Source organism: Aethalodelphis obliquidens, unplaced genomic scaffold (genome assembly GCF_003676395.1).
Source record: "Aethalodelphis obliquidens isolate GAN/ISIS:26980383/991018 unplaced genomic scaffold, ASM367639v1 scaffold30, whole genome shotgun sequence".
In the NCBI taxonomy this organism is placed as follows: Eukaryota; Metazoa; Chordata; class Mammalia; order Artiodactyla; family Delphinidae; genus Aethalodelphis; species Aethalodelphis obliquidens.
The window spans coordinates 4,301,206-4,327,972 of NW_020837974.1; the positions used below are offsets into that span (position 1 = coordinate 4,301,206).

The 26,767-nt window shown below is 57.2% G+C and overlaps 1 protein-coding gene across 3 annotated transcripts in view; it reads right to left on the reverse strand.

The window, feature by feature from the left end:
• Positions 1–7,502: 7,502 nt before the first annotated feature.
• ZNF316 (zinc finger protein 316) overlaps positions 7,503–26,767 on the reverse strand; it is a 38,504-nt gene continuing 19,239 nt past the window's right edge. Inside the window, exons 1-6 of one of the 3 annotated variants that reach the window (XM_027125711.1) lie at positions 25,883–26,007; positions 21,639–22,039; positions 20,938–21,035; positions 19,963–20,089; positions 19,306–19,419; positions 7,503–12,659 (exon numbers count right to left, since the gene is read on the reverse strand). In XM_027125711.1, the coding sequence (XP_026981512.1) occupies positions 10,345–12,659; positions 19,306–19,419; positions 19,963–20,089; positions 20,938–21,035; positions 21,639–22,011 (3,027 nt within the window). In that variant the 5' untranslated portion in view covers positions 22,012–22,039; positions 25,883–26,007 and the 3' untranslated portion in view covers positions 7,503–10,344. Of the gene's footprint in view, positions 12,660–19,305; positions 19,420–19,962; positions 20,090–20,937; positions 21,198–21,638; positions 22,040–25,882; positions 26,008–26,767 lie in introns of those variants that run through there. The other 2 variants (XM_027125712.1, XM_027125714.1) reach the window with 2 other exon arrangements.

Here is a 26,767-nt window from a genome sequence, read left to right on the forward strand (position 1 = left end):
CACCTTCAAGAGGCTCCAATTAGCTATAGATGGAACAATTTGGACATTAATAAGAATAGTAACTGCAATGGGTTAAAATGATCCTCAAAAAATCAACTCTTTGAAACCTGTGGAGGATGCTAGAGAACCAAGTTTTTGAAAACTGATAAAGAAAAAGTATCAACTCAGAAACAGAGTAGAACAGTGGTTGCCAGAGCTGGGGGTGGGGGAAATGGGGAGGTGTTAGTCAAAGGGTAAAAACTTCCAGTTATAAGTTCTGGGAATCTAATGTACAGCATGGCGAGTACAGTTAACAACACTGTATTGTAGACTTGAAAGTTGCTAAGAGAGTAGATATTAAATGTTCTCATCACAAAAAATAATAGTGGTAATTATGTGAGGTGGCTCATCTGTTAACTAAGCTTATTATGGTAATAATTTTGAAATATGTATGTATATTAAATCATCACACTGTACACCTTAAACTTACACAATGTTATATGTCAATTATATCTCAATAGAGCTGGAAAAAGAATAAAATGCATTAACTTATTTTAAAAGAAGAAAAAGACTCAAACATTTTTTCTTGTCTTTCCTACACAAACTGTACCTCAAGGTACGAAATAGTTGATGAGGAAAAGCTTCTATTTTGGGAAGTAAGCAGCTAATACATGAGAAAGAAGTGATAGACTACAGTCATTTTGTAACCCCTAGTGAATTATCATATCTATGCAATAATCATCAATAGTGCTAATGCCATAACAGGAGAGACATCCAGACACATATGTGTCTCCTAATGGAAGTACACACCACCATCAATGAAGCAGTCTTGTTGGGGGGCGACATGAGTTTGATTAATTTTCAAAAACGCAGGGTAAAATGTTAATAACACGACACATCCACACCCAGCAAAGTCCAGACTGTGGGAACCTCTGTAGGACAAAGGACCTAGTCTCCCCAACAAATAAATTCCAGGGGGAAAAAGTAAGATTTGGGGACCCTAAAGATTAAGAGAGACATAAGCGGTCTTCCCTGGTGGCGCAGTGGTTGAAAATCTGCCTGCTAATGCAGGGGACACGGGTTCGAGCCCTGGTCTGGGAAGATCCCACATGCCGCAGAGCAACTAGGCCCGTGAGCCACAACTACTGAGCCTGCGCGTCTGGAGACTGTGCTCCGTAACAATAGAGGCCGCGATAGTGAGAGGCCCGCGCACCGCGATGAAGAGTGGCCCCCCGCTTGCCACAACTAGAGAAAGCCCTCGCACAGAAATGAAGACCCAACACAGCCCAAAATAAATAAGTTAATTAATTTAAAAAAAGAAAACAACAACAACAACAACAAATAAGAGAGACATAAGAGATAAATCAACAAATTGCAATGTAAGGACCTTATCTGGATCCTGATTCAAACAAACTGTTAAAACACACATACATTTATGAGACAATGAGCAACACCTGAACACTGAATACTCGATGGTATTGAACAATTTTTGTCAGTAATTTTAGGCATTAATATGGTATTGTGGTTTGTGTTTCTTTAAGAATCCTTACCTTTTAGAGATACACACTCAAATAGTTACAGATGAAATGATAAGATGTCTGGAATTTGCCTCCAAAAAATCAAGGCACTGGAAGACAGGGAGGTCAGCAGGAGCGTAGGTGAAGCAAACTTGGCCATAAGTCGACAATTCTTGAAGGCAGGAGATGGACACAATGCATTTGGTAGACTATTCTTTCAAGTTTTGTATATATTTGAAATTTTCCAGAGTAAATCTCAAAGTACAAAGAAGAGTAATTTCCCTAAGAAAGTTGCAGGCTTTGCTCCAGTTATGCTAAGGAGGAATCTGATGTCAGTTGTATCTGTTCTTCTGCAGGTGACTGATTTTTCCTTTCTAGAAGCTTTTAAAATCTTCTCTATATCTGTTGTCCTGGATTTTCATGAGATTACATCTATTAATGGAATTCCATTCATTCTGCGCAGCACTTGGTGGGCCTTTTCATTCTGAAGACCTGGGTCCATGACCTCTAGGAAATTATCATCTGTTATATCTGTTAATTTCTTCAATCACAATTTTCTTTTTTCTTTCCTTCTGGAAAAGTTCGATGTGGAGACTCTTGAATTCATCCTTTGTGTCATGATTTCTGCGTCTTCCTTCTGCTCTATATTCTGAGAGATAAACTTTAACTTCTAATTTTTCTTTTTTCTTTTGGGCCATTATTTTTAATTGCCAGGTTTTTTTTCTTGTACCCTGATGTTCCTTTTTCCTAATATCCAGTTCTTATTTCATACAGGCAATGTCTTCATGAATCTCTGATATACTATTGGTGGGGGGGAGGGGCTTAAACAACAGAAATTAATTTTCTCCCAGTTCTGGATCCTAGAATTCCCAGATCAAGGTCCAGCAGGGTTGGTTTCTGATGAGAGCTGTATTAGTCAGTGTTCTCCAGAGAAACAGAATCAACAGGATCTACATATGGGAAGAGATCCTTATAAGGAATTGGCTCACATAATTATGGAGGCTGAGAAGCCCCAACATATGCAGTTGACATGCTGAAGACCCAGGAGAGCTGATGTTATAGTTCCAGTCTGAGTCCAAAGGCAGAACACCAATGTCCCAGTTCAAAGGGGGAATTCTCCCTTACTCAACCTTATTGTTCTATTCAGGCTGCCAACATATTATTATATTCAGGCTGTGTTGAGTGACACAACCAACATTTGAACTATTGATTCAGACATTAATCTCATCCAGAAACACTCTCTCCGACCAGCCCAGAATAATGTTTGACCATATATTTGGGCACCTCATGGCTCAGTCAAGTTGACAAGTAAAATTAATTGTAAGAGTGGTGCTTCTGGCTTGTACAGGGCCACCTTCTTGCTGTGCCTTCACATGGCACAGAGGGGAGAGAGATAGAGACAGAGAGAGAGTCAGAGAGAGAAAGACTCTTTGGTGTCTCTTCCTACAAGGACAATAATCTTATTGGACCAGGGCCCCACCCTTATGACCTCATTTAACTTTAATTGCTCCCTTTCTCCAAATACAGCCACACTGGGGAGTTAGGACTTCAACATATGGATTTGGGGAGGACACATACCTTCAATCCATAATGCTGCCTGACAAGTTATCACAATTTTGCAGCTTAAAACTTACCCATTTATTATCTTAAAGTTCTTTAAGTAAGAAGTATAGGTAGGCTCTGCTGGATTCTCTGCTCAGGGCTTCACAATGCCAAAGTCAAGGTGTTGTCCAGGCTGGGCTGTCACCTGGAGGCTCCTGGGAAGAATATGTTTCTGAGCTCATGCAGGCTGCTGACTGAGTTCAGATCCCTGAGGGTGTAGGACTGGAGCATAATTTTCTCTCTGACTGTGGCACAAGAGCTTTCGTCAGCTTCTGGAGAAAAATTCCTGGGCATGTGGCCCCCTCTGTATTCAAGCCAACAAGCACTGTTGAGCTTCAAAGGTCTTTCTTCCTTTTCTGCTACCAGCCAGAGAAAACTCATTGCTTTTAAAGGTCTTGTGTGTTTAGGTCAAGCCCACCCAGTGTTGCAATACAAGGAAATGTCATTACTAGAATGATATCTCTTCCCATTCATATGTCCCCCCCAACCTCAAAAGGGGGGCAACCATACAAGGGTGAAGGTCACTGGGGGTCATTCTTAGAATTCTGCCCTCCACACTCTCACAGAATTAATCCTACCTGTGGATGACAGAATCGGCCCACACCCATGAAATCCCATCCTGCTTGTGATCTTCCTGGAGACACTAATTTATAAATCCTTAAAGTCCTCTTGTTTCCTGAATTTTCTCTGTTTCTTCCTACACCATTTTTTTCCTGTTTATTTTGGTGGTTTGCTTTCCTCTAGCAGGATTCCTTCAAATGTCTAGTGGTCCTTGGCTGGCTCTTCTTGGTTGAGTAATAGATCTGCAGGAATATCTCTCTGCATATCTGAGGATTCCTGGAGATACACATATGTTTCACATGTGGCAAGTTCCCCTTTAGGAAGAGCAGGGGGCAGGGGACGGCCACTCTGCTGAGGGTCTCCTACAAATCCAAATGAAGATGGCTTTATTCTAGGGGGCTAACACCCATATGAGGAATGACAGATGTGGCCATTAAAAAAATGACCATGAAATTCTCTGACATTCCTACTACTGAGAATTGGGGTTCTACACCCCTCCCCTTGAAATAGCTTTGACCAATGGAATATAGTAGAAGTGACACAACGTGACTTCTCAGGTGAGGTCCCAAAAGGCCATGCAGCTTCTGTCTTGTGTGTGGAACACGTTGGGATCACTGGTATCCAATCATCCCGAGACTAGCACGCCACACAGGGAGGCCCACCTGGAGGCATGCTAGCCCAAGTCCAGGTGTACGATTCCAGCTGCCAAGTCTCCCCCAGCTGAGGTCTCAGACATCACGGAGCAGAGAAAAGCCAGCCCCACTATGCCCTTCTGAACTCCTGACCCAAGAATCCATGCATATCATCAAATGGTGCTTGTGTTAAACCACTAGGTTTGGGGGTTGTTTTTGACACAGATGCAGTCAACAAAACAACAGACAGGACAGAGCTTCTCCTCTCCTCCACGACCACCCACGCATCTGCAGCAGGTGCATTCTGGTTGCACAGCGCCCTGTGACCCTCACCCATGTAGAAACCTGGTCTCTGCACAGCCACCTCTGAGGGCACCTTCACGAGGGCACATAAGCCCCTGGGATCACACACCACGCCAGCCAGGCTACATGTCCTGGTCAGGGCCCCGTGCCTCCCTGAGAGCTTGAACCTTCCAAATGCAGAAAGTCAGGAAGGCAGGCATCGAATCTCTGTGTAACCTCCACTGTCATTTTGAAAGCTCAGACTCCCCTATACTGGTCAGGCCTCGACCTGCTGCAGGCAATGGAAACCCAACTCCAACCAGCTTTAGAGCAAAACGTTATCCCTGTAGGGCTTGGGCAATGGCTCTATCCAGGGACAGGAGGAACAGCGTCAGCCTTCTCTCTCTGCAAATCCAAGACAGGCTTTCTCCACATGGCAAACGCAGCACCTGTTGGCAACGCAAAGCACATCCCACCAACATACCCCCAGAAAGAGAATTTCTTCCCCCCTCCACATTGAAGGGACCAATCTAACTCCTTGGTTAGGTCCTATGCTCTCCCCTGGGCCATCATCAGGGGGTCAGCACACCCAATGTGGGTGGGATAGGTTGACCCCAAGAAAGACTTGTTCCATTAAAGGAGTCCACTATTCTGCCCATCAACTCCAATTCCCGAAAGAGTCAGGCACACACCAGAGAACCACACTGCCTGGACTTGAATCATGGCAAATCTTGGGCAGGAGACTTCTGTGTCTCAATTTCCTCATCTGCAAAATGGGACTAACAATAATAGATTTGTTGTATTAAATTGAATTAATTCACATAAAGTGCTCAGAACAGAGCCTAAGATACAGATGCTGTAGACGTGTGAGCGGCTATTATTACCAGCCCTGCCATCTCCCCCTCTCTGAGAAGCGACAGGAAGGGGAAGAGGACAGAAGGGAGAAGAGGCAGCCATCCCCCATACCCAGTCCCTGGAGAAAAGGGTTCTGGGCATCCAGAAAGGTACACTGTCCTAGCTCCCCAGCCTCCGCACCCCTGCCCAGGTCACCAAGGTCCACCCTAGTCCCCTCATGGCCTTAGATGCAGCAGCTCAGACAGAGGTGCATCTGAACAGAAGTCTTGCAGGGTCCCAGCCTAGCCTCTTGTCTTTGCTTTCCTGGACACTGGGAAAGCGCCCCCCGCCCCCATAGCCAGGGGAGGTTCTCACTCAGAAGGGGGCTGGAGTGCAGGGGAATCCAAACTGTGGTTTCCACACTGCAGGTCATGACTCATCATGGGTTGAGCTTTTTTTTTTTTTTTAATGAAATAGATTAAATATGGTGGGATAAAAAAATGCAGTAAGTGTTAAGTACTGGTTCATGAAAGTGTGTGTGTTTGTGTGTGTGTGTGTGTGTGTTTGCATGAGCACATGCACTAGGTCACAACTATGTAAAATGTTTTTCTCACTGTGGATTACAAGCCAGTTTTCAAAGCACTGAGTTGGGGGATTAGAATGTTTTAATGGGCTTGAGGACGGAGGCCACTGAACATGCCCACAGTAAGGTGCTCTGCTCAGGGATTCTGCTGAACGAATGAACAGAAAGAAAGGGGACCTCCTATTGGCTCTTTGGAACCGTGGGAGAGGCTGCAGCAGAAAGCACAGGTCACACACAAACAGTGAAGGAGCTGTAATCTGAGAGAGGCCAACCTGGTCTGGGTGGGGATACTTTCTATCCACAGCCACAGAAACACCTTAGCAAAGGCCACGGGTTTAAAAAAAATAATAATAACCTATTTATATGTTAAAAATAAATAGAGGGAGTTCCCTGGCGGCCCAATGGTTGGGACTCCGAGCTTCCACTGCAAGGGCATGGGTTAGCTCCCTGGTCAGGGAGTTGGGATCGGCATGCTGCATGTGCTGGGAGAAGGAAGAAAGAAGAGAGGGGAGGGGAGGGGAGGGGAGGGGGAAAGGAAGGAAGGAAGAAAGAAAGAAAGAAAGAAAGAAAGAAGGAAGGAAGGAAGGAAAGAAAGAAAGAAAGAAGGAAAGAAAGAAGGAAGGAAAGAAAGAAAGAGAGGGAGAGAGAGAGGGAGGGAGGGAGGGAGGAAGGGAGGAAGAAAGAAAGAGAGAAAGAAAGAAGAAATAGAGGGATGCAAGCCATTCACTTCTCTGTAAAATGAAGAACCGAGACTAAACTGAATGCTGACGTGCCGTGTTGAGGTGGCCACGGACCGCTAGCACTCTCTCACTGCGCTGGGAACGTACAGTGACGGGCTGGAGTTAGCCGTACTCGGTGGCAATTTAGCTATATCTCCCAATTTAAATATGCATGCCCTTTGACCCAGCAACAGCACTTGTAGGACTTTACCGCATATAAACAGGTACATTAAAAATCTACATAACTGCACGGCTGTATGTACAAGAATCTATGTTGAAGCACTGTTTGCAACAGTGAGAAGTTGGAAACAACCAAATAGCCACTTATGGAGAAGTTACCTAGATGACGGTATAGTCACAAAATGAAAATACTATGATGGAGCCGTTAAAATGAGTGAGGTAGCTCTGTCAGGTAAGAAAGAATGTCACATGGTTAAATGATAAAAGTTGTAAGAGAGCATGTAAAGCATGTCCCTAGTTTTACAACATTTCCACGTACATAGAAGAAATGTGCTCCCACACCTCCTGGAGCAACCATGGTACCTGATGGCTGGATGTAGTGTGACTCTTTAGGAAATGAAAAGTGTGTACTTAACACATTTTTGCACTGTTGGAATTTTTACAACTAGCGTGAATTTTATAATCAGCAAAAAATTAAATAATGAACAAGGATCATAAAGCTTTATTTAATAAATATAACCAAAAAATTCAAAATACTTTATTCCATATGTAGCCAATTAGGAAAAGAAAAAAGTTAGAAGGAAGTGTTTGAAGAGATTACGTGAAAGGGTCAGGAGAAAGGGAGGATGGGGAAATTCAAGCAATAAAGGTTAAGTGGAGACCAGAGGGTGTTCAGGGCCTCATGACTCTCAAAGCACCAGCTTTCAGGGGTCACATCTCAAGGGGCCCTGGGGGCTTCCTTTCCTCCTTGGCAATGACGGGAGATGCTAGACTGACATCTGTGGAATTAATCAGGACTCCAGAAATTTGGAAATCCTCTCAAAACCAGGGAGGCTGTCTACTTTTTTTCTATGACCATCAGAATTGCCTTATTTCCCCTCTAAAATAAAGTATCTGGCTGGATAACTGTAAGCTCTATCAGGGAATAACTTAAGTTTTCTGAATAGACTTTAAGATCCTCAAGGCCATCCATTTTAAACTAGGTCTTAATGCCCATCTACCACTGAAATACTGGCTTCTGTTCTGATGCCCCCAAATCACACGTGAAAAGAGAATTTACTTCATATTTTTCAAATCTGTGGAGAAAGGACGGGAGGGTCAGATCAGGTCATGGGGACACCATGTGGTGAGAATTCAATAATTCAGTTCAAAGGAAGGTGTCTGGGGCCCCGGGGGGGGGGGGGGGGGGTGCTCTGCCCTGGCACAGAGCAGGTGAGCCTGGATAAACCCATGTGGCTTTGGGGCCTCAGAACAGGGGTCTGGAGCACCAGGAAGGGGACCTGGCTAGAACAGTCCTCCACACGTCAATGTCCTGATATAGGTGTGCATATTACAAGACGCAGGTGGCAGTGTGCGGGCCCACTGGGGACTCTGGGAAGACACAGTGGACACAGGTGGCAGGGGCCAAAGCTCTCTTGGGGTGACTCCTCACGGGCCAATTCTAGTTTCTAAGACGAGAAACTTCTAAAGATCGTTTGCAGGAACAAGGTGGGCCTGACGCCTTGCAGGGCCTCCCTGAGGTCCCTGAGGAGCGGCAACAACACGGAATCCAATCACAAAGCTCGTTTGTCCACTCTTTATTAAAGCTAGGTCCTCCTGCTGACAGCTGCGGAGCGGGGCAGCTTGGGCTCAGGAGGGGCACCGAAGGTGGGTACTCAGGGCTGTGCCAGGCGGGACGGGCGCAGCTTGCCCCGGGCCCTTCCTGAGGCTCCTTCTCGCAGCTGGGTGAGAGCGCCCAGGGACAGGCGGCACCGCCCAGCGCTGCCGGCGCCTCTGCGGGAACCCCTGTCCTCCTCAGCACCCCGCCCACCCCCGCCCTCACCCAGCCACGCCCATTCTTACCACCACCGCCCAGGGGCCCTTGCCGCCCGCCCCGGCCTCTAGCGCCCGGGTGCTGGCTCTCAGGCCCCAGGGCCATGCCTGTGCTAAAACAGAAGGAACTAGGTCTAAAAGGGAACGCGGCTGCTTCAAAACCCCGGTGCTCTGGCCCCATTCACACTGGCCCCCAAAGCATTAAGCGGGCGGAAGTCTTGCAGGTGACCCGGTGGCTCGAAAGAGCCCAGCCTGGAAGGTGCGGCGCTGGCCGGCTGCGGGCCTTGCATAGCTGGACAGTTGGTCAGTCACTGAGCCACGGGCTCAGGTCCGAACCCCCAGAGGTGAACCACCGTCGTGTAGACAGCCCGGCCCACGGTGCCTCCACTCACTGCCCACTCTGTGAGACGGGAACCTAACCAGAAACACCACTTGCTCCTAGTGTAGAACAATGACAGAAGCAGAGTTAAACGGACCCGAGGCGGTCATAAGGCCCTAATCCTGGGAGGTAAGAAACAACCCTACTACCAACCTCTGTCACTTTACACTTGTCTATTAAATCTAAATGAGCGGCGGGCTCACAAGAGCAGGGCCCCGTGTGTCCACCCACTCAGGGAGAGGTGGCAGCCGGGGAGCCAACGGCTGGGGTCCCTGGCTGCTGGGCTCCCAGAGGATCTCCGAGTATGCCGCCTCCAGCGTTCCCAGGCAAGAGTACCAAAGGACTCAGAGGGGAGGCTGAAACTAACACGCACACGGCCGGGCTGCTCTCGGTGCTCAGGTGGGGTGAAGACAGCGAGCGACTCTGGGGAATAAGGCTTCAAACTCCCTGGGGACCCTGCGAACACCTGCAACCCATCTGCCTGGGGCCACAATTTGGTTTCCTGGTTTTTCTCCTCCTCCCAGATTCTTCGGGCCACACAAGCCATGGAAATAAATATCCACAGTCAACAGAATAAAAGCTTTCCCAGGTGCATCTCCACTTCACCCCCGACCCCGGATTAGGGAAGAACACCGTCCTTTGAAAACCCACGAGGCTTCCCCTCGCCACGCACACCGTCCTCAAAACTTTCTGGACATACTCGAATGCCCGGAAGGCCCCTGAAGTCTCCCGCTGAGGAACTGGAAGAAGTCATCAGCCAAACCCCCTGGAGTAGCCATACGCTCCGCCCTCGACCACCCCACCCTCCCTTGATGCAAGGGCTTCCCCTCCCTCGCTGTAAAACCCAGTTACTAACTCACAAGCCACCTGTCCCCCGGGCCATCCATATCGGAATCCGAGTAAAATAAATAACACCTCGCCTGCCATCCCTACCGCTTGGCCTCACCGCATCGATCCAGTGATGTCGCAGTCTCTTGTCGGGGTGGCCGCCCCCTGTCCCCATCTGCTCCGCGCGCAGCTCTCCTCTCCCCCTGCGCCCCCCGTACGGCCATCTGAGCTCGGCGGCCGGTTCTCTGGGGCCGGACAGGAGGGAAGCCCGAGGCCGGGGGGCGGTGCACCGGGGCTGAGGGGAAGGCACCGCACCAGGACTAGGACCCTCAGCTCCCTGAGGCCAGAAGAGCAAGGGGCCGGCGCGCAGCGGCCGGCGCTCGAGCCGCAAGGTGCCGGTGGCCTAGCGGGCTGCGCCTCCGTCGGCCTGGGGCCCTCACATGATGCTCTCCTCGTAGGCGCCCGAGGGCCCCGCGAACGCGGCCGTCGGCTCGGAGCCGAAGCTCGTTCCGCCTGCGAACTCCAGCAGGGTGCTGCCGCGCTCCCCGGACCCGGTCCCTGCGCCCGCGCTCGGCGGCCCCTTAGCGGGTGCCTCGGCCTTGGGCGCGGGGGCAGCCGGCGTCTGGCCAGGCGCGCCCGTCGTGCCGCGGTGCGTCTTCATGTGGGTGAGCAGGTGCGAGCTCTGCGAGAAGCGGCGGCCGCAGTTGGCGCAGGCGTAGGGCCGCTCGCCCGTGTGCGTGCGCTGGTGTGTCACGAGCACCGAGCGCTGCGAAAACCGCTTGCCGCACTCGGGGCACGGGAAGGGCCGTTCGCCCGTGTGGCCGCGCCGGTGCTTGGCCAGGTTGGAGCGCTGCGCGAAGCCGCGGCCGCAGTCGGTGCAGCGGAAGGGCTTCTCGCCCGTGTGCGTGCGTCGGTGCCGCTTGAAGTCCGAGCTGTGGCCGAAGCCCTTGCCGCAGTCGGGACAGCGGTGTGGCTTCTCCTCGGCGTGCGCCCACTGGTGTCGCGTCAGCGCCGCGCTCTGCCCGAAGCGGCGGCCGCACTCGCCGCACGCGTAGGGCCGCTCGCCCGTGTGCGCGCGCCCGTGCGCCGTCAGGTGCGCGCGCCGGCTGAAGCCCGCGCCGCACACGCCGCACACAAAGGGCTTCTCGCCCGTGTGGCCACGCACGTGCGCCGCCAGGTGCGAGCCGCGGGCGAAGCGCGCACCGCACTCGGGGCACGGGAAGGGCCGCTCGCCAGTGTGCGTGCGGCGGTGGCGCGCCAGGTGCGAGCCGTACACGAAGCTCTTCCCGCAGTCGGCGCAGCGGTGCGGCCGCTCGCCCGCGTGGTAGCGCTGGTGCTTCGCCAGCGCCGCGCGGCGCCCGAACGTCTTGCCGCAGTCGGAACATATCCACGGGCTCTCCTCCTCGGCCAGCGCGGCAGGCGCAGGCTCCGCCAGCAGCCCCCCGACTGCAGGCCCGAACGCACGCAGGCCGCCGCCGCCCCCAGGCCCAGCACCGCCGCCGAAAGGGTCGCAGGCCAGCCCCGCGCCTTCTACCAGGGAGAGCCGGCCCCCCAGGGGTCCGGGCAGGGGGCGCCCGTCGGTCGACAGCCGCTCCGCGAAGTCCGGGAGGCCCAAGATCGGAAAGCCATCCGGGTGAAGCCAAGACTTGGGGTGCACGGGGAAGTGGAAGCCGAGCGGGTGCGAGGAAGGGCCTTCGCCCTCCCCCAGGCCGTTGCCCAGCCCCAGAAACCGCCTGTCCGGCTCGGGGTCATCCTTTCTCCCGGGGGTGGGCGCCTCCATCGCCGCCTCTCTCGCCTCGGCCTCTCCCTCGGCCTCTCCGTCTGCTTCGTCGACCTCAGGCCCCTCAGGCCCGGCTTCGGCCTCCTCGGGCCCCGCCGAGGGCCCCGTCTCACAGGGCTCGCGCCGAGGGCCGTCGCCGCTGGGCTCCGCGCAGCCGCCGCCCCGTCGATGGCGCTGGAAGTCGGCGCGGAGGCGGAAGGCCTGGCCGCAGTCGGGGCAGCAGTGAGGCCGGTCGGCCGTGTGCACGGCCTGGTGCCGCGCGAGCGCCGAGCTCTGGCTGAAGCTGCGGCCGCAGTGCGGGCAGGGGTAGGGCCGCTCTCCGGTGTGCGTGCGCTGGTGCGTGACCAGGTAGGAGCGGCGCCCGAAGCCCGCGCCGCAGAAGGCGCAGCGGTAGGGCCGCTCGCCCGTGTGGATGCGCCGGTGCGTGACCAGGTGCGACTTGTACACGAAGCGCTTGCCGCAGTCCGGACACGGGAAGGGCTTCTCGCCGGTGTGGGTGCGCTGATGGATGGCCAGGTGCGAGCGGTACACGAAGCCCTTGCCGCACTCATCGCAGCCGAAGGGCTTGACGGCCGCGTGGTAGCGCTGGTGCTTGGCCAGCCGGGACCGGTGCGGGAACACTTTACCGCACACGTCACACGTCGTCTCCGGCCGCCCGGCTGGAGCGGTCACCGCGGCCGGGAACGCCCAGGGCGCCATCAGGCTCGCGCCCGGCTCCCGGCCCTGCAGAAAGGGCTTCGCCTCGGACCCCTCGGCCAGGACCCCAAGGCCGCCGGGGTCAAGACCCCACCCCTCTGGAGTCTGCGCCGAATCCGAGTCGTCGGGGCCCCAGGTCCCAGGCACGTCCCCCACGCCGTAGGCCGCGGACCACAGCCCTGGGGGCTCGTTCTCCTCCTCGGCCACCTCTGCCAGGAAGTCCTCGTCGTCCTCCTCCTCATGGTCCTCTATGTCGTCGGTCCAGAACCAGGCCCCTGAAGGCGACAAGGGAAGGCCAGGAGAGAGAGGTGAGAAGAGGCCGTGACAGAAGCCGCTTACAGACTCCTGCTCCTGTAAGGAGCGATTTCTGCAGGACCCCAGGTTCTTGGAGCTCGGAGCCCGGAGCCCGGGGTCAGGGCGCCTCTGTTCCACGGGAGTGAGAGATGGTGCACGCCTCTTCCCTGAGTTAGGAGGAACTGTGCAGACAGGAGAAATGCACACGCGGGTGTCCCTCCTAGGAAGGCTGGGGTTCCCTCACCTCGTGGACTCTCCTCAAATGGCCTCAACTAATCCCTTTTCCAGACCTCCAAGCTCCCTTCAGGGCTTGCCACCCTGCTGAGAATAGGGACACCTACGAATTGGGTGACCTTGCCTGTGGGTTCCCGTGAGACCAGGTGTCAAGCCCAAAACAGGGGTCCAGGGCCCAGAAAAAGAGACGGAGACGCCAGGTGTGTTCTCCCCAAAGCCCCTTGTCTCCTGGAGAACTCCACCCCCCCACCTGCTTGGCCCAAGGCAGCCAAGACTCCAGCACCAGCACGGCCACTGAGGACCTGCCTTTGTAACACCTAAGCTTTGCTTAGCATCCCTCCTCTGGATCTCTCCACCAGTCTCAGGCTGGCCAGCATCCAGGGCTCTCCCTCCCACCCCCAGAGCACAGCCAGGAAAGGCTGCCCTGGGCCAAGGAGACCTAGAGGGGCCTGTAGGCCCCAGCTCTCTGCACTCACCCTGGAAGGCTCCAGCAACTGTGCAGGCACAGCCCAGCCTCCCCGCTGAGCCTCTCTGAAGCTTGGCTTTCTGAGCGGTTGTGCACTTGGGAAACGGTCCCAAATTGACTAAGACTGGGTGAGCTGCAAACATCTTCCCATCACAGAAGGCTAAGGACCCGCCTTGGGGTCCTGTAATTCCATCCCTCCTCCACCAAGCAGCGCCCTGACCGCTCCCTTCAGTGCAGAGTAAGGATAGGGATTCGGTTTATAAGAGTGATGTGCCTGCCATCATGAATGCACCCAGGAGGGAACTAGTATTGGGCTGGCCAAAAAGTTCATTCGTGATTTCCGTAGGGTGTTATGAAAAACTCGAACGAACTTTTTGGCCAATCTGATATTTACAAAGCAGGCACTGAGTCACACAACAAACAAAGAAAAAGGCCTCGTCCACGGCAGCCCAGGTGTTCCAGAGAACCTGCGTGCCACCTTCCTCTGGTACACCTTGCCCCGTGTGTGTCTACCGTGGCCACATACAGTGTAGTCCACCTCACGATCCCAGTACCAGGAAGGTTCAAGCTCCCCCACAGAGGTAGGAATCCCCTTCCCCACCACTCCCGGGTCCCCTGCCAAGGCTGTGGCTGGTGTCAGCCATCACCTGACCGGGTGGGCCTTCGTCCCTGAGTCCTGTCCCCGAGGAGGGGTCGGGGCCCAGGAGGGATGCCCGTCCTGACTTGGCCCTGGTCCTGTGTTCTATATAGCGTCCCAAACATACGGTGATGAATCACATGGGCAAACACAGCACAGTGCTGAGTGACATAAAGCCAGACACCAAAGTGCACGGACATGATTTCTTCTCTGAAGGAAACATGTATAAAGGGACACAACGGGTTATTTTAGTTCTTCATGCTTTGCAATACTAAGTTTTCTGTAGTTAGTAATAATATACGATTATAGTAAAAATATGCTTTAAATAAAGGACAGTGGTTTCCTGTTACTAAGCTGAGTTCATCTCCAACTGCCACCCACGGTGAGTGAGGGATGAGAAGTGGCTGAACAGCACGGAAGAGGCCCAGCTCCTCACTGTGAAGGCTGGAGCACCCCTGAGGGGAGCTGGTGCAGGGACGGGCAGTTTGGGCCCATGGTCAGATTAGCTGGAAATTCTTCCAGTGAGTCTCAAAAAGGCTTTTCCCTAAGACTCTGGTGAGTGTCTGGAGGAGTTTTAATTGGAGTCCCTAAGGCAGGGGGTTCAACTCGGGGAACAAGTACAATGTCTTCGTGGTAGGAATGTGCCCCAGGACCCAGCCAAGGGCCAGTAGCACTTGCTGGATAGAAGTGGACACCCAGGCCACCCAGCTGGCAGCCTCAGCTACTCAGAGCCGGGGGACAGGCTAGGTCCCAACGACTCATCCACAACACCTCTTCCTTGGGGTCTGAGAGTAGCAAAGCCCCCCACTTGGGGAGGTGATCCTTTGCCCTGCCCCCACCCCAAACATCAAACAATGCTGCGCTCTGCAGAGGGGGCTGATCCTAGGAGGGGACCTGACCTCATCACTGGCTCTGGAGCTGGCATTATCCAAAAATGAGAAAATATTAAACATAAGGCAAGTTGGTAGAGGCCACCACTGACACTGAGTAAAGGACAAGAAGGGCATCCAGTTCCCTGGCTGCACCCCGAGACAAGATCTCTGGGAGGCAGCAGGGCCACCAGAGGGGACTCGGGGACAGCAGCCTGCCTCCAAGCCAGGCTCTGTTCTCATCTTCTGCCGCCAAAGTGGCCCAGGATCTGGAGGTCTGGGCCCCCGGGCGGGGGTGTCCATTGTCGGCGTTCCCCCCGGCTGCAGTGGGGCCAGGGTTCCCCGGGGGTTTGCTAACGCCCCGGATGCAAGCCTATTCTGGATCCAAGTGAGGACCCGTCAGGTCTACTCGTGAGACGGACCGAGGCAGAGGAGACGCTCTGACGGGGGGTGGGGGGCGGGCGGGCCTTTCCCAAGCATGGCCCAGAAGGTCAAACACAGCTGCCTCTTCCAGAAGCCACAGGGGGCGAGTGGACAAGTGGACCCTGGGGAGGGGAGCTGGCCCTTCATCTCCCTGAGACGTCCGCTCCTAAGGACTCTGACGCTGGGTGAGGATTAGCTAGGCCAGGGCCCGCGCTCGGAGCCTGGTGACACTCGCGGGGGCCGACCAGTGGCCTTGTGAGCAGACGCCCAAGGCGCCCCTGGTAAGTGCCTTATTCAGGCACGAATAAACGGCCTCGGGGAGGAGGCCCCGCAGCCACCTGCCTGGCGCACCTGCTCCCTGAGCTGCTGCGAGGTGGCCTGACACCTGCTCTGCCCCGAGAACCAAGCCGAGGGTTTCTATGACTCCCACCCCAAGCACCCTCTGCCCCTGTCCTGTCCCGTCCCCGAGACCTGTCCCCAGGCCTGGCCTCACGGTGAGTCAGCTGCAGGTCTGCTCTGACTAACCCCTCCCCGAGGGACCCAGCCACGGCACAGGGCCCAGGAGGCAGTCGTGTGTGTGAGGTCAGCACCTGCTCCTGACCCTCCGGCCAGACCGAGACTCAGGGTGGGCTCGGGGAGAGCCCCGCCCCCAGGCACAAAGGCAGGACGTGGACAAGGGGGTGGCCAAAGCCGCAGGAGGGCTCCTTCCTCCCCGTCCGGCTGCCATCAATAGCCCCTCCTTCCCTCTGAGCAGGAGTCCGGTCGCCCGGGAGGTGGTGGCTCCCGGCAGGGCTGGGCTTCTGCGATGGATCTATCCTCCCCGCTGCAGGGTCCTCAGGCTGACACATCTTCCGGGAGGGGGTCCTCCCCTGAGCGCCTCTCCAGAACCGCTGATCGCGCTCACCAGCCATCAGATTCTCTCGTTTCGGTGTGCTTCACCTGACTGCTTTTAAACTTTCTCTCTCTCCTTTCCTGTGTAATGTTTAAGCCGGTTCCGTCCTGCCTATCGTACTGCTCTGCTACCTTTCACTTTCACACGAGGGGCAGGAACAGCAGTCAGGGAGCGGGGTCATCAGCCGGGCACTGTGGAGACGGCACAGGTGCGAACGAAACACAGCGCGCGCTCACAGAGTCCGTGGGAGCAAACGAGGAGGCGGGCACCTGGGCACGGCCATCCCAGACCTCGCCGAGGGCTGCGGGTGCAGGGAACGTCCTGGAGTGACATGGGAGGTTCCCGACATCAAGGCGGTCAGAGGACACACACACCCAAGTGGGACCTACACACTGAGCCAGCCACACGAAGGTCACTCCAGGCAGAGAAAACAGCAGGTACAAAGCCCCGAGGCAGGCGAGAGCTTGAAGAGAAAGGCTGTCGCTGGAGTTGAGCCTGAAGAGCTATGGGTGTGTGCAGGGTGCAGACCCCCAGGCCGCAGAGGATCCCAGATACTGTGCCGAGTGCCCGGGGAAGTCTAGGGGTGGGGGGCAGCCAGCAGCTCAGGGACGCCCGTGGCCACATGCCTGACAACCTCATGCCTGCGCCAGGGGTGGGGTGAGGAAGGCAGAGGGACGAGGACCACCTGGGCCCCAGCCAGGCCCACCACGTGCCAGGGACGCTGCAGGCGGGGCCCGGGGTAGGAGACGTGGTACCACTTCAGGTTTAGCTCACTCTGAGATGCCCTCAGACACCCAAGTGGAGACATCAAGCAGGCGGTGGGACAGACAAGGTCAGAGCTGGAGAGAGAGGCTGAGAATGGGCAGGTGGGCAGCACTTAAGGCTCTGGCCCCAGCTGGGGTCACCTGCAGAGAGGAGAGAAGAGGACATGCAGTGGCAGGTGGGGAAGCAGCCAGGGGCAGCAGAGGGACCAGGGGCACGTGGGGTCCACCCTGCAGAGCAGAAAAGCTAATGCGACGAGGAAGTAAGGCCAGAGCCACCAGGCCAAGGGGACGAGGACATGCTCGGCCACAGGAAATGGGGTTCAGCCACGGGCAGGGATCTGCCAGGCGACCACACCGGGCATCTGTAAGGAATGGGGGAGCGTACTATCTCAGCCGGGTGAGGAGAGAGGTGGCAGTGATGGGTGAGGACCAGGGAGAGGGAGGTGGTGGTCGAGGGGAGCCAGAGCAAGGAGGCTTTCATTCAGCACTCAGAGGCGCCGGGGCACCTGAGTGGGCGCGTGTGGCCAGAGTCCAAACCTTATGTGTGGCCCAACTTGTTAAGAAGCACAAGAGATGAATATGCTTGTGTTTTGCAAGACTATGATCTAGAAATACAGAAACTCTGCCAGGCTCAGAACCGGCTGTCCTGCCCGGACCCAGCAATTCGCAACTCTCAACGGGCTCAGCTACACAGAAATGAGCGCAGGGGGAAAAGGGGAGGGAAGCGCTTGGCAGACAGGCTACAGTGACAGTTAAGAGGGGGGACCTCAGATGGATTCGCTCTGCCCGAGCTGACCCCAGCCTTCGCTACCACAGCCCCTCCCGGGAGGCAGGTGACGCGTGGAAGACTATGCCTGCATCCTGCACCCACCTCGGCCCACAGGGAAAGGCAGAGGCGCTGGCCCAGCGAGCCTGCCCCTTCTGCGAGCTGCCAAACCCCAGCTAGGTTCACAGAGCACATTGTGGGGACCACCCAGGCTCGAGTCTGCGAAAGGATCCACCCCAGGACCCTCCAAGAAGCATGGAGAACAGGGGCACGTCCAGACCATGTGTGGAGAGACTGGCCAGTGGAGGCCTTACAGCCCCTTCCTCTCCAGGTGGCTTTTCAGATCTGTGCCCAGAAACAGGGCACACCTCCCATTAGACCCTCCGACAAACATCGCCTACATGCCAGTCTCAGCCTGAAGGCAGCAGCAACATTTTTTGCCAGCCAGAGCCGTCCTGATCTGAAGGCCGGGAGACATTCCAAGAGGGTCCCAGAGAATGTGGAGACCTAGGGCAGGAAGGCCACCCCGAAACACAGTGCACAGTAAGGCCCGAGGCCTGAACCCACTGTGGGCAAGTGACTTAGTCACTACTTCAAAAGTCAATTTCCTTGACTATAAAATGAGACCAATACTCCCTCCCCTGCTACTTCACAGAGCTGTTACGAGGATATAAAGTATACAGGGAAATACTCTAAAGATACACGTGTAGGCACAGCACTGTCAATGTTTTTCTGTATTTTATTTTAAAACCTCTACAAGCTGCTCCCAGTCTACCCAAGCACGTGAGTGGCATGAGACATCAGAGCCCCGCACTAGGCTGGCATCACCCGAGACCAAAGCCAAACACACACACGGTGCAAGGGCCTCCGCTGAACCTGACACACGGGGAACAGCTCACCAACCTCCACGGAGCACCTCCGCAGAACCAGTGGTCCGACGGCCTCGGGTGGGAAACTGGGGGTTTTGTTCAACTCTTTATTCTCCAGATGAATAAAAATGAGGCCCAGAAAGTTGGAGGAACAGGGCCAGAGCCAGGTCCAAGGTCTCAGAGAAATCCGACACCCTGAACGCTTCCTGTATGTCTCTCTCCAAAATCTCCTCTCTGGAAGGTCCAGGGCTGCCAGCCCAGGCCCTGACCCTGGGCCTCCCAGGGAGAGGAGACGGCCAAATGGGCAGGGAAGCCGTTCAATCCTGGGAGCCGGAAGGCCAGCTCCAGCACTTCAGGGCAACGGTCTGTTCCTCACCTGGCCCCTCTGAGCTGGTAACGTGACAACTGACCCTCACACACACAAAAACAATCAGAGGCTCAAGGCAGGGACAGGGCATCGTTGTTAAAGATTCGCAACAGGAACCTCTGGGTTCTCTAAAGACTCCCCAGCCTTTGGGCCTCTGCAGACCAGAACCAGGAGGAGCCAGCCCACGAAGGCAGAGGTGAGCCCCCAGTGCCACCGTGTCCCCACAGAGGCCCCCCAGAGTGCAGAGCAGCAGCTCCAGGGCGGCTCCCTGGGGCCACAGTGGAGAGCGAAGGCACAGGCCGAAGTCGGTGAAACCCGCGAGACCCCGTGTCACACTCACCTGTGTAGACACCGGTGACGATGTCTCCCTCCTCGGGACGGGGGCTATCCGGGACCCAAGGCTCCTCTCCTTGCTCCAGCCGGAAGATCAGATCCGGCTTGGGGATTGGGTATCCTGCCCCGGAAAAAAACAGGCAGCAGCTGCAGGGCCCCGCCTGCAGGCCCCGCCCTCACCCACACAGCACTGCCACCACTGGCTCCTCTCTCCGGCCTTTCCAGGACCAGCCTTCCCACCTCCCCGCCTCCGCTGGGAGATCCCACACTCCCTTCTCTCTGGAGCCCTGCCCTGACCCCCAGCTCCCCTGTCCAGCCCCCTCCACACACTGCCATTTGCAGGGTGCCCGCCCTTCTCCTCCGTCACCTGACTCCTCACCCCTTGAGGCCTCTGGGGAGTGTACAGCACAGAGACCAGAGCAGCACTGCAGCTCCCCAGAACACGTCCACCTGGGTCATGGCGCTGCTGGGCCATAGTGGGCACCCCCCAAGACATGCCCCGGCCCAGAAGCCAGGCTGGTCCCTAGGGCTTCCCTGGGAGGCGGGCTGGCTCCAGCAGCTCCTTCACCAAGACCCCGGGGCTCCAGAAACCACCCTCTCAGACAGCTAAGCCCTGGCAGCCATCACGCCAGGATGCCTCTTGGGGACGAAAGGCTCTGCTCACCCAAGGACACCAGAATCCCATAGTTTTCCTGCATGACTTCCTTGTAGAGCTCCCGCTGGTCTGCATCCAGCCTTTCCCACTCCTCCAGGGAGAAGTACACAGCCACGTCTTCAAAGGTCACCAGCCCCTGGAAAACAAAGAACCCTGGCCGCTGCCCTACACTGCCCCGGCGAGAGGCAGGGCGTCCCACGAAGAGAGGACAGGAGGTCACTTCAGTGGACACTGAGCTGACCCTGCAATGTGTAGGTCACGGGGACACAGCCCGGCAGCCCGGCAGCTGCAAGTCTACAAACACCTGACCGAACGAGGGGCTTGCAGGCCTGTCACAGCCCCGGGAGGCAAGAACCCCATTCCCATCCAGAGACCAGGGGCTCAGGCTCAGAGAGGGAGAGCGCTCGGCTCAGATGGGGCAGAGCCCGGACTCACACTGAAGTGCAGAGACAATGAAGCCCAAGAGCCCATGTATGTGCTGCACGGGCACCTCGCCCCCTGCTACTTCACTGTCTGCCTCAAGCCAGTGGTCACATCAGTGGTGTGAGGGCCCATGCCTTGGTGGACAAGTGGCACCAACTGAGTGTGGGCACTGGCGCCCAATCTAACTGGGCTCAATAGGAAACCAGAGCCTGGACAGGTGACAGGCACTCCAGGTAAGGGCACAGCTTGACCCCGGGGGAGAGCCAGGGCTGACGCACCTGTGCAGGCTGCAGGAGAGCTGGTGGTGGGCAACATGGTCAGGACATTCCAATGGCCTGGGGAAGGTCGGGCCCCAGGAGAGCGGAACCATATCCTACAGGTTTGGGGCTGGAGACTCCCAGCTGCTTCCTGCAGCCCCGTCCTGGCGCACAGCCTGCGCTCAGCCTGAGGACCACAGTGCCACTGCCCTGCCAACAGGGCAGGTCTCCAGGACAGTGGGTGCCAACCTCCCTGGGGAAACCCAGCCTGGTCAACTGAGCCCCAAATAAAGGGGCAGCTCACCTGAGACCCAGATGCCAGGGAACTGTCCTCGTCCTCGTCCTCGTCCTCCTCCAGGTCCTCACCCCTCGACATGGCTGGAGCCCGGGACGCCTGCAGGGCTGCGGGGAGAGACCTCTTGGGGTCCAGCCTTTAGCATCAAGCCTCACTGCCCTGGCCGACGTCTGTCCATCCAGCTACCAGGGTCAGCAGCTCCTGGCCACTCCCCCTTTTCAAAACCTGGGCCCTGGGCTTCCCTGGTGGCGCAGTGGTTAAGAATCCGCCTGCCAATGCAGGGGACACGGGTTCGAGCCCTGGTCCAGGAAGCCCACATGCCGTGGAGCAACTAAGCCCGCGTGCCACAACTACTGAGCCTGCGCTCTAGAGCCCACGAGCCACAACTACTGAGCCTGTGTGCCCCAACTACTAAAGCTCACGTGCCTAGAGCCCGTGCTCTGCAACAAGAGAAGCCACAGCAATGAGAAGCCCGCGCACCGCAACAAAGAACAGCCCCTGCTCGCCACAACTAGAGAAAGCCCGCGCGCAGCAACGAAGACCCAACGCAGCCAAAAATAAATCAATGAAATAAATAAAATTTTTTAAAAAAGAAAAAACCCTGGGCCCTGCCACTCCAGCTGCACCCCGTCAGGTCAAAGAGCTCTTCCCGGCCTGCCCACCCAAGCCCCCCCTAACTTCCTCCCCGAAGACTAGCTCCTTTGTCTTACCTTTTTCCTGAAGACCTGGGGACTCAGCATCCCCACCACAGCTAAGGCGCTCCTGGGTCCCCGATGCCGGACTCCACTCTTCTGCCACCACCGCCTCCGCGTCGGCATCCTCCACCTCCGCCTCCGCCTCTGCCTCCGCCTGCCGCCCCGGCCCTGCCTGCACCCCATCCGCCTCCAGCTCCTCTGCCACCTCCGCCACGGCCTCGGCGTCCTCGGCCTCCACCACCATCACCTCCTCCTTCGCCAGCTCCCCCTCCTCTTCCCCCTTTTCTTCCTCCTCTTCTTCCTCCTGATCAGGATCACATTCCGACCCGTCCTCCGCCCTCTCCCGCTGGGCGGCTGGGGAGTCTGGAGTTGTGTGAAGGGCCGCCATCGTCTCTGGAAGGGAGCCTCAGCTCGGCCTGCAACACAGACAGGCGATGGTGACCAGCTGCCCGGCACACAGCCCTCTGACGGAGGTGGGGTTGGTTTGCCCCGCGATACAGTGACAGCACCGGAGCTGAGGCGCGACTGGAGCTCCTTCCTCGATCTCATGTGGCACAACCTAGATTCTGTAGCAGAAGAGCTGCCAAAGAGCCCCTCACCGGGAGCCCCGCTACACGGCCTCAGCTCTTTCCTGCAGGCAACAGCGGGCCTCGTGTGAGCTTGCCATGCTTTCTTGGAGTAAGCCAGGGATTGATCCTGGGTTTTCATCCTCAAGAACATGGAAGCGTCAAGTCCAGGCAACACGCCCGAGGGTGGCCCAGCCTGCATTTAGCTGATGTGCACACAGCCATAAGGAACAGTGTACCTGATATATGGGGGCGGAGGAGATGCTCGCCCAGCTCTGAATGTGCACGAACTTGGGCACGAACTCGGCGGCAGGGAGTGTGGGAGCCGAGGTCTGAGCATGGGTGGGCCAGGAACCCCAGCACAGTATGACGGGCGGGGGAAGGTAAGACCACCCTGCCGGGAGAGCCCACTCTACCAAGCCAGCAGGTCAGGCTCCTCCCTGTGGGAGGCGGCAGAGAAGAGGCCCTGAGCAGGCAATTACCCCGTGCCCCCCTCACCCCCTCGCTCCATTCAGGGCATCTGGAAAAAGCTCGGCTGATCAGGAATTTGGTTCATCGCTAGACCAGCAAAGGTGAAAAAAAATGCCCTGTGACACCTCTTCACGTTTGGGGATCAGAGAATCCTAAGTGTTGAATCATCAAAGCCCCAGTGGCTCACAGCATCCACCTCTCGCATCGACGTCGGAGGCGGCTCAGCCCAGGCACTTGGGAGGTGCAGCCACACCGCCTCACAGCACGGGAGCCCGGGGCTGTGGACCCAAGAGGGATGGGATACCGCGGGCCCTGGGGCCACTCCTCCCTCCCAGCTGCGCATTCCTCACCAGCCCCAGTGAAGTTCCAGGACAAGACAAGAGTCATGGGTTTTGACGAGCCAGTTTCTGTGGCTCCTTTTTGAGTGCAAACCTAAGAACAGATCCATCAGCCAGCATGGCCCCATCAGTCTCTCAGACCTGACTAGAGCCACTTCCAAAGTAAGCCAACCCCACTACAAATACAGCGACCCCAGAACCCCGGGAAGAGAGCACGAACCCCAGAGGAGCCTGAGATGTCAGGCCACACAGGACAATGGGGCTGCAAATTCAGGCTGAGCCCAGCTGCCATGCCAAGCCCAGCAGAGCCCCTCCTGCCTGGTCCCCTTGCAGAGCAGAGTCCCGCAGGCCAGGCCCCCATCTGAGGACCAGAGGCTTGGGAATAAAGTGGACTCGTGCTTGTTGCACCTCAGGACCTTTGCACATGCCATTCCCACTTCCTGGCACTCTCCTCCCCTGATCCTTTGGTGGTAGCCCCCTGGGCCCCTAAGACACACACAGTTCCCTGGACTCTGCCCTCTTAGCACCCACATATTTTTTTTTTTCTTTTTTTCGGTACGCGGGCCTCTCACTGTTGTAGCCTCTCCTGTTGCGGAGCACAGGCCCCGGACGCGCAAGCTCAGTGGGCATGGCTCACGGGCCCAGCCGCTCCGCGGCACGTGGGATCTTCCCAGACCGGGGCACGAACCCGTGTCCCCTGCATCGGCAGGCGGACTCCCAACCACTGCGCCACCAGGGAAGCCCAGCACCCACATTTTAATATACTTACAGAACTGTCTGCTTATTGCCTGTCTCCCCAAATACACACTCAACTCCAAGAAGGCAGAAGTTCCCTTTGTTCATCTCTGAATCTCCTTGTTCCAGACACAGGGTGAGCACTCAAATATTTATTGATAAAATGACTCTAGGGACTTCCCTGGCAGTCCAGTGGTTAAGACTCCACGCTCCCAGTGCAGGGGGCCTGGGTTCAATCCCTGGTCGGCGAACTAGATCCCACATGCTGCATCCCGTGTGCCACAACTAAGACCCTGTGCAGCCAAATAAATAAATAAATATTAAAGAAAAAAAAGAAGAAGAAGAAAGAATAAAATTACTCTAAAGCCTGCGGTCAACGTGATGAACATGAGATTTTCAAAACTCAGTATTCTGGCCCCACTGTCATGTTCCAGAACAGGATGACTGCTGTTGAGGGTCCTTCAGACTAGAACCCACTGGAGAATCTCTGCCTCTGAAGAGGTTACGACCTGAAGTCCCTTCTCCCAAGAGGTGCACCTGCTGCTGACCAGAGGAGGGAAAGACCCTCCAGTCGTGGAGGTGGTCAGTCACCCTGCAGACGCGATGGGGCCTAGCACAGCCAGACGCCCCATGAGCCCTGACCCAGCATCCAGAACAGAATGGTTCTGAGAAACGGGCCTCAGTAACACGGGTGGCAGATGCCCCCTCTGCCTCCCCAGGACAGACGTGTGCTGCGCATACCCCCAGACCCTCCTTTCTTCTTTCCAGCCTGCCAGCCTACCAGAAACTCACTTCTGGCATCCAGCTCAGGATCACCAAAAGTCAGGTGAGCAACCTGACCATGATAACCCTTCAGGTCATCCCAGACCATTATTTCCATGGGGGCTGGGGCGGGGCTGCACCCTAGGATATAGTGCTGCAGAGTTTAGAATGGGGCACGGGGAGAGGCGGGCGAGGAGGGGCAGTTAACGAGATGCCTGCCTCCGGGAGAAGGACCACACAGACAGAAAGAGGCAAACTTAGAAAACTTAGCAACTCTCCACTGAAGTCCCATATCCAGGGAACCTACGTAGAGAAATGAAGAAATGTGTGGGTGCAGGTGGATCTAGGCCCCTTCCTTCCGTCTGGTGGCCTCACTGACCACACCTGTGACTCAAGGCCTTCCAAGCTTTCATTTCCGTCCAGAAACCTTCCTTCCCTGACTACCAGGATCCTCACTGTTTGTCCACAGATCTGGGCTCCCCTGCTCTCCTGGGTTTGCTCCTGGTGCAGGTGTATCCACGGGGCCAACCCTGCTGGCCGAGGGCAGCCCCTCACCTTGCTGGCCAGCTCCCCAAACCTGCCAACACTTGAACCAAACCCAGTACCAGAGTCTCCCCACAGAGGCACAGCTAGGGACCTAATCCTGCACACCTCCCCTTCCCCCTGCCCACTGGGTCCTCCACCAAAGGCCGGCCCCTCTCCCACCTCTCCGACCACATGGGGCAGCCCAGACCCCATCCAACCCCAGAAATGAGTTTCCCAACCCGCCTACTGGCGGTAGAAGACTCAGCACAGCAGCCCACCGGGGCCTCCATTTGCAGAGGGAGGACCCAGGCAAGGCCCCCAAGGTCACTAAGCAAGCTCGCGGGGGCGCCAAGCCATCTCCATCCCTCCAGGGGGCTTATCGGGCCTCCGCCTCCCTCAGAAGCCAGGTCAGGGCCGTGACAACCCCTCCTGGATGGGTGTGTCCCCGGGGGCGGCCGCGGCCCAACCCCCGCACCTCCGGCCGAGACGGCGGCGGGCACCTCCCAGGGGTCGCGGGTGTGTGTCCTCCCAGCCCACCTACTCCGCGCTGCCCGCCTGGACCGGCCCTGGGGGTCGGGGCCCGCCTCCCTCGCGCAGGCCCGGGCGGGGGTCCACGGGCCGCACCGAGCGTGGGCGCGGCCGCTAAAGGCCAGGCCAGAGCGCCGCTCGGGCCCCCCCCAGACCCAGGCCCGCCCCGGACCGGCCCGCCCCGCTGCGCGCCGCTGCCTCCCCGCGGCCTCCCGCGCCGGCGTCGAGGGGCGGCGCGACCCCGACCCCACGCCCGCGCCTGGCCCGCCGGCACCTGCCGCCAGCGCCCGCCTCCCGCCGGCCTCGCCACCCACTCGCCGCGCCGCCCACTCACCGCGCGCGCCGGCCGCCGAGCCGCCGCCGGACACCGGGGCCGGGCCGGGGCCTGCGCGCCCCGCGCTACACAAAGTGACGGCCCCGGAGCTGCGCGGCGGCGGCGCGTGGGCACCGGAAGTGCCGCCACCGGGCTCCGCCCCGCCGGTGCCAACGGGGGGGCACTTCCGGTCACGCGGGGTCCAGCGCGGCCCCTGAGGGGGCGTGCGTGGGGGGAAAGAAAGCGTCCCTGGTGCGGGGGTGCCCTCGGACCTGGGTCGCCGCGCTCGTGTGCACTGCGTCCCGGGCCTTGGGGACCCTGGCGCGCCCCGCGCCGCCCCAGGGCCCGACCCCACCTCTGGGGACCCCGGGCCCGCCTTCCCCCTAGAGATGCCCGCGAGGTCCGCCCGCTCCCCAAAACCCTCCCGGCTTCCTCATGCAAACATGATTCAGGGGGCGCTACCGAGCGCCAGACTCGGCCAGGTCCACCCGGGCCTCGGGACCCTCCCCGGGCCCCACGACGGTGGAGGGAGGCGATGACCCCTATGAGGGCCCGCGTGCCCTCAGACCCGGGCAGGGGCGGGGGGCGATCCCTGCTGGTGATGGGCCCGCAGTACTGGAGCAGGTGGGCCAGACGTCTACAGCTCGTGCAGGGCCAACGCTGGGTAAACATGGGCGGGGGGAGAGGGGTTCCCAGAAAGGACCAGGACATGGACTGAGGGGGCCGGTGGGCCAGGGTAGCTGGATGAATGCAATAAGGGCCTCAGATCTGGAGGCTTTACAGGTGATCCATGGGGAGCGCCTGCCTCTGGGAAGGGAAGCGTTCCCCCAGCAGGAGGCAGGAAGGGCAGGTGGCTGCCTGAGGAGGTGTGAGAAGGTGAGGTTGGTGGACTCAGGGGACGCCTGC